At 40.8% G+C, this 12,110-nt stretch overlaps 1 protein-coding gene across 1 annotated transcript in view; it reads left to right on the top strand.

The window, feature by feature from the left end:
* LOC121337405 (integrin alpha-9-like) overlaps positions 1-12,110 on the top strand; it is a 143,093-nt gene that overhangs the window by 29,846 nt on the left and 101,137 nt on the right. The window contains exon 4 of the mRNA XM_041407492.1: positions 5,108-5,263. Coding sequence (XP_041263426.1) covers positions 5,108-5,263 — 156 coding nt within the window. The remainder of the gene's footprint in view (positions 1-5,107; positions 5,264-12,110) is intronic.

Here is a 12,110-nt window from a genome sequence, read left to right as displayed (position 1 = left end):
ATTATTTTGTTTGGTGAATAAAACACACTCCTGGTGGTATGTGTCCAAGCCAAGGCAAAGCTCAGTTTGTGCTTGAGCAGGCTGTGCAGGAATCTGATACACACTTCTGATCTGTGATTATTTTGTTTGACTGTGTCTGCTACTGAAGCTCCCTACACAGCTATTTTTCTTAAGTATGACAAAGCATTTAGATGTTGCTGGTGGTGATTTTTAGGATGTGGTATGTGCTGCTTGTAGCTCTGTCATCCTGGCCTGTAGCCTTGACATCCTTGTCTTCTCCATCTCCCCTTCATTTTGTCTTTCCTAAGCTCTGAGTACAATACTTCTGATGTCAAGCATTGTCATCTTTATTGCTTCATAAGCTAAGATGTATGTTTATTAAGACCTACAGCAGTGATTTCATTTGATAGATTGTGGCGGTAGTGGCTTTTGTTTCTGAAGGCTGGTGGGAATTTGAGTAATTTTTGAGATCACTGGTCAGGGAACTGTTTATCTCTTGATACTGAGCTGAGTATTTATGTGGTAGTGACCTATGAGCTGATTAAAGTTGTGTGCTGGATTAGCATTAGCATAGTGTCTTACATTTTGCAGCATAAATATGTTGTCTGTTAAATTGGGATTGTCAAATTTATTCTGTATATTTGAGCCTGTAAAAATTCCTAGTCTAATTTTAGTGTTTGTTATTCAGCACCTGAAATAAATACATTTAGACTAAAAGTTTCAATCTGTGTGTTTTAAAAAATGGGTTCTGGAATTCATTCTCTGTCATTTAACTAAACAGAACTTAATTCTCAAAAGTACTGAAAAGCTGTGCTGAATTCAATTAAAGCTCTGGAATTCATGCATGGGTTAAAATCCTGAGGATCAAGTCAGAGAGAGAACAAAAAAGGCCAGACAGGTCAGAGAACTTTCCCATAGAGAAAGGAAAGAGAAACTCCAGAAAGACATGAACAAAAGCACCAAGCAACTGTAGAAGTCATCCTGATGATTATGTGTATTTCTTCAGATGATGCTGCTGAAAATTAGTTAATTTTCATTCTTTTTAATCGGTCGTGTTTCATCCTTTATTCCTGCTGTAACTTGTGGGCAATATTTACATCTCAATCTATTTCTCAGCACATTGGCCATAATTAAAAATGGAATTTTGTACTCTCTAGAGTCCTTGTTGGAGATTTTGGCCTTGGTGAAGAAAGGGGATTAAATGTGATGATTTATTGAGCTCAGGTACAGTCCCCTGAGTCTACTGTGGCACTGAGCCAAAAGAAAGCTGAAATTATATCCTGTCTGGCAACCACTTGCACCATGAGTAGAATAAATCCTATCCCTTGACTAAAACTCTGTCTTGTTCCAGCCATATTTGCTTGAATTGTTGATGTGTGTGGGCTCTTGGTAGCCTAAAGTTAAGGTTGTAAAAGGCGGTGGCTGCCTGCCAAGGCAATGTGCCTTTAAGATGTTGGACTCTATATTTGTGTGTTGTCATTGATGTGCCTTAGTCCATGTTTACTAATAGTACTAAAAAATTATTTCTTACAGTTATCACACCTCCATCATCAGTTGGAAATTATGTTCAGAATCACAGATGTGACATGTGATCATTGCTCTTTCCTCACTTTTCAGATTCTAAAGACTTTTTGGTACTAAAGTCAAACCGATAGTCATAAATCTGGCAGAGACTTTGCTTTCTTGCTTTCTTCCGCTCTGCTAAATCAGAGAAATAAAAAAGGAAGGAATATGTGGCCATGTACAGTTACTGCCACAACATTCAAAAATTTCTTTGAGATGATTGTTCTGTGAGAGGAGATAGCAAGCTTTTGTTATCATATTTGCTAGGGTAAGCTTTCCAATTCAGGCATGGTGAAAACTTGCACCAGTTCAGTGACTCCAGTCTGTACAGATTAAGTATTTATTGCTGTTACTTACTAATCCCTAGTTGCATAGTTGTTTCTGTTCATAATTGGAACTCCTTGTATATTACACACATTGTAATGTCTTCAAGACTTTTTTTCAGTTACTGAATCTGTGTTCTCCATATGCTATGATTTGCTAGGTTTGGTTTTTCAGGGCTCAGAAATGTCTTTAGCCTATACCACTTCCAAAGCATATAAGCCTTGTGGTGTCAAACGGTGACTACATGTAAAAGCTGCTTGTGGAACCCATTTCCCTTGACAAATCCAGTTCATTAAGGTCATGCAACTTATACAAAAAATGTACAGTTTTTACAGTAAAGGATTTTTCAATCTATCTCAAACCTTATTTGCATTTAATCTTTTGACTTCTCCTTGGACATCTTAAAATACTTAAAAGCTATCTGTGTCATCAATATATGATTCAACACAGGAAGCAATACATTTGGGTAAACTGAAAATGAAAGAAGATGATTCTCTTTATATGTTCATATTCCAGACAGTCTGTTGTGTAGCGGTCAGGTCAGACAGAACTGTCTTGTCTCTGTCTTACTGAGAGCAAATGCCACAGGCTGTTTGTAGTATTGCATTTTATTTAAATGGTATGCTCTGTCTCACCACTCCAAAATGTATGGTATGTTCTAAGCCTGTGGTCCTGTCCTGAACCATCGTGTATCTGTAATCCCATTGGCTCAACTGTTATTCCACGCCCACTTTGAATTCCCCTCTTAAGCTGTGCTACCGAAATCAGAGGCTCTCTTAGCCTCTCCTCCTCTCTTAGCCCTTCCCCTCCTCTCTTGGCCCTTCCCTCCCCTAGGCCCTCTCCCCCTTCCCCCTCAGTAACCATGCTGCTCCCGGGGGTAGGACCCCCAGTAAACATTCATCTAATTAGCACCCTCAAATGCTGTGTGGAGTCTCCTTGCCTGCCTGCTGCTGCCAGCCAACACTCAGGGGGCTTTCCGGGGACTCCCTGGGGAGCCCCCCTCCCTCCAAATTAACTACATCAGCTGTTGCCTTTGTTTTTGAAAGATTGTGAGCAGAAGGGAGAGTGTGGCAAAATTAATAACTGGGCAGCATTCATAATTTTATCCTTACTTAAAGATAAATGGGTCTGTGAAATGTATTTCCCAGGGCTGTGGTGGTGGAGAAGTCACAATTTCACCACTAAAATAAAGTAGAACACCACCAAACAATAAAGATGCACTCCAATGTCCATCAAAGTCAATAGGAAACTTAGTTTTTGACTTTGAAGGGCATTGGACTGAACCCTACAAGACAGTATTAAAACATGTAGAAGTGATTAAATACTTATTCTTACCATACTGCAGTAATAAAGTTACAAAAATAGTAGGTGGATTTGAATTTAACCCACTGCATACCTTTTTATTGTTCTGTGTTTACATAATTGGTTGCATACAGTTGGATTAAGTGGCAATTTGCCTGATGGTTTGTGTTTGACTGTTGCTGTATGGCATGCTCTTTTATAGTCTTGTTTCTCTGTATACAAAGTCTTCACATAGGCTGATAACAATCCTTACTTAAGTTAATACACTTGTTTTTCTGTGAGAGCAAAGCTACCAGCTTCTCTGAGTTGTAGTCTCAGTGTGGTACAATGCCTACCCTAGGAATACAGCTGAGAAAGGGGCTGCAGGCATGAGTGTCTCTTCTGCTGAGAGGATTAAGAGTGCTGCAGATCATGCATAGTCCGTTTTATGGGACTGGAAAGAGGTCAAGCTATCACCACTGCTGCTATGTCTGTTGTTGTTCAGTGCTCTTTACCAAGAAAGCACAAATTGCTCCAAGCAACGTGCAGTCTAAACTTTAGAGTGCTGGCAGACATTCATATTAGGGTAGGAATTTGAGGGCTAGCTGAAGGTGCAGAAGGGTAAATGTCATCCAGCCTGATATTTGCTATTATTCATCCAACTAACCAATGATTTGGGAATTTGGTTAGCCACTAATCTTTGACTTCAGAGATCTGTGGACAGTCAACATATTGGAGAGAGCAAATGGTTGTCTTGAAACAGATCAAACAGGGTGGTCTGAAAGGCAGTTAGTACCCAGGTTTCCCACATCTGCAAGATGTAATTTTAAAGGCATTGTATCTCAATTGCTTCTTGTGGTTGGTGGGCTGTGTTTAGAGAAACCCACTAACCAGTGCAAGGCAAAGTTGAGAGCTGGCCTATCTGGAGGTTTGATGTGATTACTTATAGGATTTATTTATTGCCTCAATTTCGTCTGTGCTGAATTAATGCCATGTTTTTAAGTAACTAATATTTAAGAGGAATGTTTGCTATGAAAAGGTTGAGCATTTGGACTTAAGTTTTCTGGTAAATTGGATTTTGGAAATCAGGACTGAACAGAGCACAATGAGCACTTTGTCCTGGCACAGCAGTCTGGATTTAGGCATTGCATGTTGTGACAAATGGTATGAATTTTATGGCTTCATTCCAGCAACAAGAAAAGGTGATCCTTTTGTCTCATCAGCCAGATAATATGGCACCATTCGATACACCTGGTATGAAGCCTACAATATGCAAATAAAGAAATTGAAGAACTTTCTTCTTTTACAAACTGAAATGTTGCTGTGCTGAGGATGGGGAAAACTGTAAATTTCGCTTTGAGAAGCATGCTGGAAGATGGATTTTCTTGCCCCTGTATGTCTGTAATCCTATTTTATAGCCACATTAGTACCTTTACTCATTCATTTATTTCACTGGTATTGCAAAACAACAAGGGAAGATGGAGTTTTCTGTTCTTTTAATGAGTGGAGCTCACTGGAGGTGATCTCAGTCAAAGTCTAGGATTTTGAAACCCCAGATATGAAGATTATTTGATCTTTGCTTTTGCAGGAATAATTTAATTGCTTTCTATTAATTTAAAAGAAAATATTTTAATTGAAAACCACTTGATTTGTAGGTGGGCAAAATATTCCTCTGCTTTTGTGTATTGAAGAGTAGATCCCAAAAGAATAACTTAAAAAAAAAAAAAATTTAAGCTTCTGACTTGTTCATTGTAATGTGCTTATTCCTGTTTGACCTGGAGAAAGATAAAGGAAGTAGAGAAACCTGTCTGCTGTGTTCAGTCTGGTTTAATTGCATATTTAATTAAATGATCTTGTTTAATTGAATGTATAATTGTTGTAGCTGGAAACTTGCTTGGCTATATGCATAGGTGAAATACGTGATTGTCTTCTTATACAGAAAAGAGTCAAGGATGTCATCTCTCCAGTTGTATTTGAAGCATCATACAGCCTTGGGGAACATGCAATAGAAAGAGGAAAAGAGGACAAGGAACTAACTACTCTGAAGCCCATTCTTCGCTGGAAGAAAGGACAAAAGATAGCACAAAGGAATCAGGTCAGATTTGGACTACATTATTTCCCACAAAGTCCTGTGGCTGAACTTACAGCAGAGGTGGCTCTAAAACTGGATTGCCAAGCTCTGGGTCATTTGCACACAGTAACCTTTTTGTGCCATCTTTACTATTACTAACTCCAGTACTGCTCTGTGACATACTAAAGGCTTGAGCCTCCAAGGCTGGGCAGCACAAAGTGAGGTCACTTTCTTGTTTCAGAGTGTTTATGTTGGGAAGAGAAAGATGAGAAATGTCCTACTCCTTCTGGTTCTTCCCTTAACATAGTAGGTTCTTGTGAAAGGCTAGGTCCTGGCCTTCTTTCCAGGTTAAGCCTTTGTTAGTGCAGAAGGGGACATGGGAACTGTCTGAGGGGAGAACAGTGGGCAGAAGAACAAAAAATTTGTCTGACTGAACTATTCTCTTTTCTTGAGGACTTCACACATCCAGTCATGTGGCCGGAGAAACCTGCTCCTACTGTTATTGTAGGACAGCCCATGCTTCATTTCCCCTCCCCTCCCTTCCCTTCCTCTGCCCTCCCCTCCCCTCCCCTCCTCTTTTTTTAGCTATGAGAAGTCTGTCTGGAGTAGATGGTTAGATCTGGTTTTTAACCTTAACAAAGTAATTTTCTATTGATACGATAGCATCATCATCTGGAGCATTACTTTCTGATTCTGCTCATAAGGTCCCTGAATGCTACTTTAAAAAATAGTAACTAAAACATTTTATTTGCTTCACTCTGTAATCAAGTATTTTGATCTGTATTTAGTTATAATCCTTGCCCTTTGGAGACATGACTTTTTATTCAAGTATGCTTTATTTTTATAAATTTATGCATGAAAGATCCATTCAAGAATTACTTGTTTTTGTGAAGAGGGATTGTGGGGCTGTTGTGTATATGAATTTTGTGTTGTTGCAACAATATGATGGGAATTTGTGGAGAACTTCGGAACTTTAACACTGCTGTAAACCTGACTGTTACATGAACAAAGCTTCTTATATTTTTTATTAGTGGGCTTAAACTCAAAAGGTCACACTTTGGGAATTTCTCTGACTTGTTTTCTTTTGCAATTTGGATGGGAGGGAACCAGTTTAACAATCCTTTTCATTTGTTTTCCAGATGTTGTTCAATTAGATTAGTAAGAAAAGCATTTTGACCCTGGGCATGCTGGGAAGTGTCCTTTCAGCCAAGGCTGTGACAAGAGCTTCAGAGCTGGTGTGGCAGTCATGGTGACAAAGCCCTTATAAAGTAGCCTCAAGGCATGGTGCTGGGGTCCTCAAAGACTAAGTTCATGGGAAAACTGGAATGTAGCATTCTCTTTCAGAAGTCTTGTTATCTTGTAAGTCAAAATAGTTTTAAAAGGCCACAAGGGACAGTAGGAACCAAAATTAATATAATAAAGGGTTGACATTTTCAAAGAATCTAATGATTATGGAGGAACCTTACATTTTGGAAGTCCAGTTCAAGACTCTATTGTTTTCTGTTTTCAGAAGATATGGCACAGATGAGGTCAGGTAGACAAAATTAGTGTTAATGTAAATACTAATGTCCTTAAATATAGCTAGTTTTGTGTTGTTTTCAAAAGCCCTAGATCTTGCTGATCCAGAAGTGACTTTCCATTAGCCTCTTTGTTGCCTCCCAAATCCAGTTGCTACCTTCATCCACAGGAAAAAGCGAGTAAGTCTTCTTCCTTCAGGGAAATGATTGTGTGTTTAGAACTGGGTTTGGTTTAGTTCTTTGTAAATGGTTTGTACTATAACATTTATTTTTGTATACCCACTGCATAAATACATGTTAACCAAGAAGGAGAAAACTATCCTGCCAAATACAGTGGGGACTTGTTCTTAGTAGTATCCAGGAATGTATCTTTGAGTTCAAAATGTGGTAGGCTAGAATTCTGCCTGTTCTAAATACTGTAATAAAATCACCAGCTACTATGTGGATGGAGATACCATTTTATTTTAGGAAAATATTCTCAGTAGATTTAGTTGTGTTAGTTAAAAGAAGAGGTAGAAAATGTCCACAACCTTCTCTTCCTACTGTGCCACTGATTTGCAGTGAAAATTTGTGCCCAGTGTTGCACTTCTGGGTGAGTGAGACTGCATGTTTCTTGGATGAACTTCACCTTTTTAAAGCAGAGGTCTGTTTTTTGAAATACTTGTGTTTAAAAAGCTGGTTAAGTAAATTAATTAGCTGTGAAATGGATTAATTCCCCTGTAGTTCTCCTCAGCTGGAAAAGTTTGGTATACAATCTTCCTTAGCCTTTAGCGCTGCATGAGCATGTTGTGACCAAGGTACAGAACCCAGAATTTGTCTTGTTAAACCTCAAACCACTGGCCTCAACCCATTGATCCAGCCTGTCCAGATCTATATGCAGAGCTCCCCTACCCTCTAGCAAATCAACACTCGCACCCAACTTGGTGCTATCCACAAACTTACTGAGGGTGCATTTGATCCCCTTGTACAGATCATCAATAACCATTTTTAACAGGACTGGTCCCAGTAGTGGAGACCTGGGGAACCCCACTAGTGTCTGGCCACCAACTGCTTCCAACACCATTCACCACCATTCTCTGGGCCTAGCCATCTACCCAGTTCTTAACACGGCAAAGAATGCACCTCTCCAAACCATGGGCTGCCAGCTTCTCCAGGAGAGTATTGTGGGAGATGGTGTCAGAGGCTTTGCTGAAGTCCAGGTCGACAACATCCACAGCCTTCCCCACATCCACCAAGTGGGTCACCTGGTCATAAAAAGAGATCAGGCTGGTTAGGCAGGGCCTGCCCCTCCTAAACCTATGTTGGCTGGGCCTAATTGCCTGGTTGTCCTGTATGTGCCATGTGATAGTTGCCTTTTTCCTAACTTGCTGGAAATGAAACTCAAGATGATTTTACTAAGGAGGTAATATAAGAGCAGATCTTTATTTGAAGGTTTTCAGAGGCAGTTATGGAGAGATGTCCAGAAAAGTCCACCCCATAGAGATGAGTACATATTTATAGGTTTTGGGAAATTAGAATAATTGAGAAAAAGCGCTCATTAGGAGGACAAGTGGTGATTCAATTTCTTCCCAGGTCAAACCCCTTCTCTGGTGCCCCCCCCTTGGTATGAGCTGTACTTAGTCTATAAAATGTATCTCAAAGAGTTGCTCTCGGCCTTGGTTTCCAGGAAAAAAACAAGATAGCACGGGGGCTTTGCACTTCTTGGGGCTTGGAGCTCTGGAATTTGTTTTGTCTTCCTGCCCGGGGAAAGGCCATGGAAAATTACTGGGAAAACTAACTAGTACAGTAGGCTACAGAGATACAAATACATGAACGAAGAATACTGAGAACATAAAAGAAAAAAAGGCAAACCCAAACCAGCATCATGATCACACTCAAGATGCGAGTCGCACTCAGTTCCATAATTGTGTCAGGCATTGAGATCAGGCTAGCAGGCCTGTAGTTTCCTGGATCTTTCTTTCGGCCTTCTTATGGATGGGCATCACATTGTCCAGCTTCCAGTCACCTGCGGCCTCTCTAGTTAGCCAGGACTAATGGTAAATGATGGAGAGCAGCTCTTCTGACAGCTTCCTCATCAGCCTAGAATGGATCCCATCTGGTCTTGTAAACTTGTGAGTATCAAAGTGGCTCAGCATGCCCCTGACTGCTTCCTTTTGGATTACAGGGGATCAATTCTGCTTCCTGTCTCTGTCTACCACCTTTGAGATCTGGTTGCCATGAGGATAACTGGCCTTACTGTTAAAGAATGATGCAAAGAAGGCGTTACCTCAACCTTTTCCTCAATCTTGGTGACTATGATCCCCTTGCATCCAATAAAGAATGGTGATTGTCATTGGCCCTCGTTTTGTTGTTCATCTATTTATAAAAACATTTCTATTATCTTTTACAGCAGTGGCTAGATTAAGTTCTAGCTGAGCTTTCACCTTCCTAATTTTCTTTCTACATGGTGTAACGACATTCATATACCTTTCCTGACTGCCACTTCTTCCAAAGGTCATAAACCCAAGTTCCGGTGAAAGCTTCATGTTCAGCCAGGCTGTTTTTCTTCCCCAGTTCAATATTGGGCACATAGGGAGGGTATTTTCCTAAACCTTTAGGACTTCCTTCTTAAAGTATGTCCAGCTTTCCTGGACTCCCTTCTTATTAAGGAATTTTTTCTAGGGGGCTCTCTGAATAAGTGTCCTGCCTCCTGAAAATCCAAGGTGGAGATTCTGTTGACCCCTTCCTTACTTCACCAAGAATTGAACACTCCATTATATCATGGTCACTGTGCCAAAGATGTTATCTGACCACCACATTTCCCACCAGCCCTTCTCTTTGTAAAAAGCAGGGTACCCACCTTACTAAGCTCACTTGCCAGTTGTGTCAGGAAGTTGTCTTCCACACACTCAAGAAACCTTCTAGATTGCCTCCCCTCCACTGTGTTGAGTTTCCAGCAGGCATCCCACAAGTTAGTCTCCCACAAGAACAAGGGCTAACCATTGTGAAACATCAGCCAGAGGCTTACAGAATAGTTCATGCATCCCTTCATCCCGGTTGGGTTGTCTGTAATAGACTCCTACCTGGATGTCTGTGTTGTTGGCCTTCCCCCGATTCTTACCCACAGATACTCAATCTTGTCATCATTATCCTTGATAGAAAGTTGAAAGACTGCTTAATGTACAGAGCCACACCATCAACTCTTTCTCCCTGCCTCTCATAGAATCATAGAATCGTCAAGGTTGGAAGAGACCTTTAAGATCATCAAGTCCAGCAATCAACCCAATACTATAACTGCAACCCCTAAACCACTAAACAACATGAGTTTACTAAACAACACCAGTGCCAGATCCAGATAATTCTTAAATACCTCCAGGGATGGTAACTCCATCAAAGCCCTGGACAACCTTTTCCAGTGTCTGACCACCCTTTTTCTAATATATAATCTGAATTTCATCTGTCTCAGCTTAATTCCACTGCAGGCACAGTAGAAGAGACTGGCCCCCACCTCAATACAGCCTCCTTTCAGGTAGTTGTAGACACCAGTGAGGTCTCTCCTAAGCCCCTCTTCTCAACAAACCCAGCCCCTCAGCCATTCATCCTAAGACACTTTTTCCAGACCTTTCAGAAGCCTTGTTGTCGTTCCTTGGAGATGCTCCAGCATTTCATTGTCCTTTTTAAAGTGACATGCCTAGATCTGAACACAGTACTTGAGGTATCGCCTCACCAGTGCCAGATACAGGAAGGTGATCTCTGCCCTAGACTTGCTGGCCACACTGTTCTTCATACAGGCCAGGATGCCATTGATCTTCTTGGCCACCTGGGCACACTGCTGGCTCATATTGAGCATCCTCAGGTCCCTTTCTGCTGAGCAGCTCTTGAGCCACTCTTTCCTGATCTTGTAGTGCTGCATGGGCTTGCTGGAACACAAATACAGGACCCAGCACTTCATGCTGAACCTCATGCTGTTTTCCTCCGCCCATTGACTGAGTCTGTCTCCATCTATCTGCAGAGAGCAGTTCAACCCTCCCACCCAATCTGATGTGTCCTGCAAATTTACTGAGGGTACACTCTATGCCCCCATCCAGATCACCAATAACTATTTTTAAAAAGACCAGCCCTAAAACTGAGCCCCAGGGAGCACCACTAGTGACTGGTCACCAACTGGATTTAGCTTCATTCACTGTAAGTCTCTGGGTCCAGCTGCACAGCCAGTTTTTTACCTATCGAAGATTCCACCTTCTGAAGTACTTGTAACCATGAATTGCAGCACTCCAGTATTGTGAGTCATCCCACTTCATTTCCATGATGGCAACTACATCATAGCTTTCCCATTGCACAATGGCCTCCAGCTTCTCTTGTTTGTTATGATACTGCGTGCATCGGTGTAGGTGCACTTCAGCTTGGGCTATTGATTTCACCCTCAACAGTGGTATGCTGCCCCTAGGCTCATCTCTAATGAGCCTGGTCTTATTCCCTTTCACCTTCAAACCTAGTGCTCTCTGCCTTCAAACCTTCTCCGCTTTGATAAAGTCTCTGTGGAGCTGAGGGAGCTTGGTAGCTAACCTTCATCCCCTGCACCATGCAGTACTAGCACATTGGTTTCATTCCTCTAGTATGCCTGCCTTTGTCATCTCACTCCACCACTCAGTTAGGGGTATTGTAGAAATCATGTATTCTCATTTTAGCCAGCACATCTAATGAAATCCTGGAATGTTTTTCACAGTAATAATTGCTCTTCTAGTGGGAGTTTAAATCAGCCACTTTGTTTGGCTCAGCAACATATATAAATGGACTGTTTCCAGGAGGAGTATAGTAAAGCATGCGATGCCTCGAAAGAGTCAGTCTATATTTCTTTTTCTGTGGTCAGTAGACATGTAGGTAATAGCTTTATTTTTCAGGCAACTTGAAGGTTTAAAATCAAAATAAATTTAGGTCTAAAATCAAGCTCCTGTATCGATACTTAGGCACATTGATGTAATTGGTTTGTAAAGCTATACACAGAAAATACTTCCTATAAAAGTTAGTGAGAGTTGTTGTTTACAGCTCAGCATTTGAAAATTGGATCATATATCCTGGTTTCTAAATTAGAGCCAGGAACTCAGCTTCACCAGATAACATGTTTATAACCAGATAGCATCAATATCTAAAAGCTAAATAATTATTAGAATGACAAGCCCCTTTATTGAATTGTTTTTGTGTTATTAACATGATCTAATTGCTAAGTCATCTCTGCGCATACCGCAGGGTTGGTGACAATTTACTGGAAATCAGTGTAGAGATTGAAGTACTGCATTCTTAATCCTGATTATTTTGCATAGCGTAGGTATTCCTGCAGAAGTCCATGGCACAGTTTATGAAATTAAAGGAATAGA

Source organism: Onychostruthus taczanowskii, unplaced genomic scaffold (assembly GCF_017590055.1).
Source record: "Onychostruthus taczanowskii isolate IOZ18803 unplaced genomic scaffold, ASM1759005v1 scaffold268, whole genome shotgun sequence".
Classification (NCBI taxonomy): Eukaryota; Metazoa; Chordata; class Aves; order Passeriformes; family Passeridae; genus Onychostruthus; species Onychostruthus taczanowskii.
The sequence above is the reverse complement of the archived record's forward strand: the minus strand, read 5'-3'. Positions and strand labels throughout refer to the sequence as shown.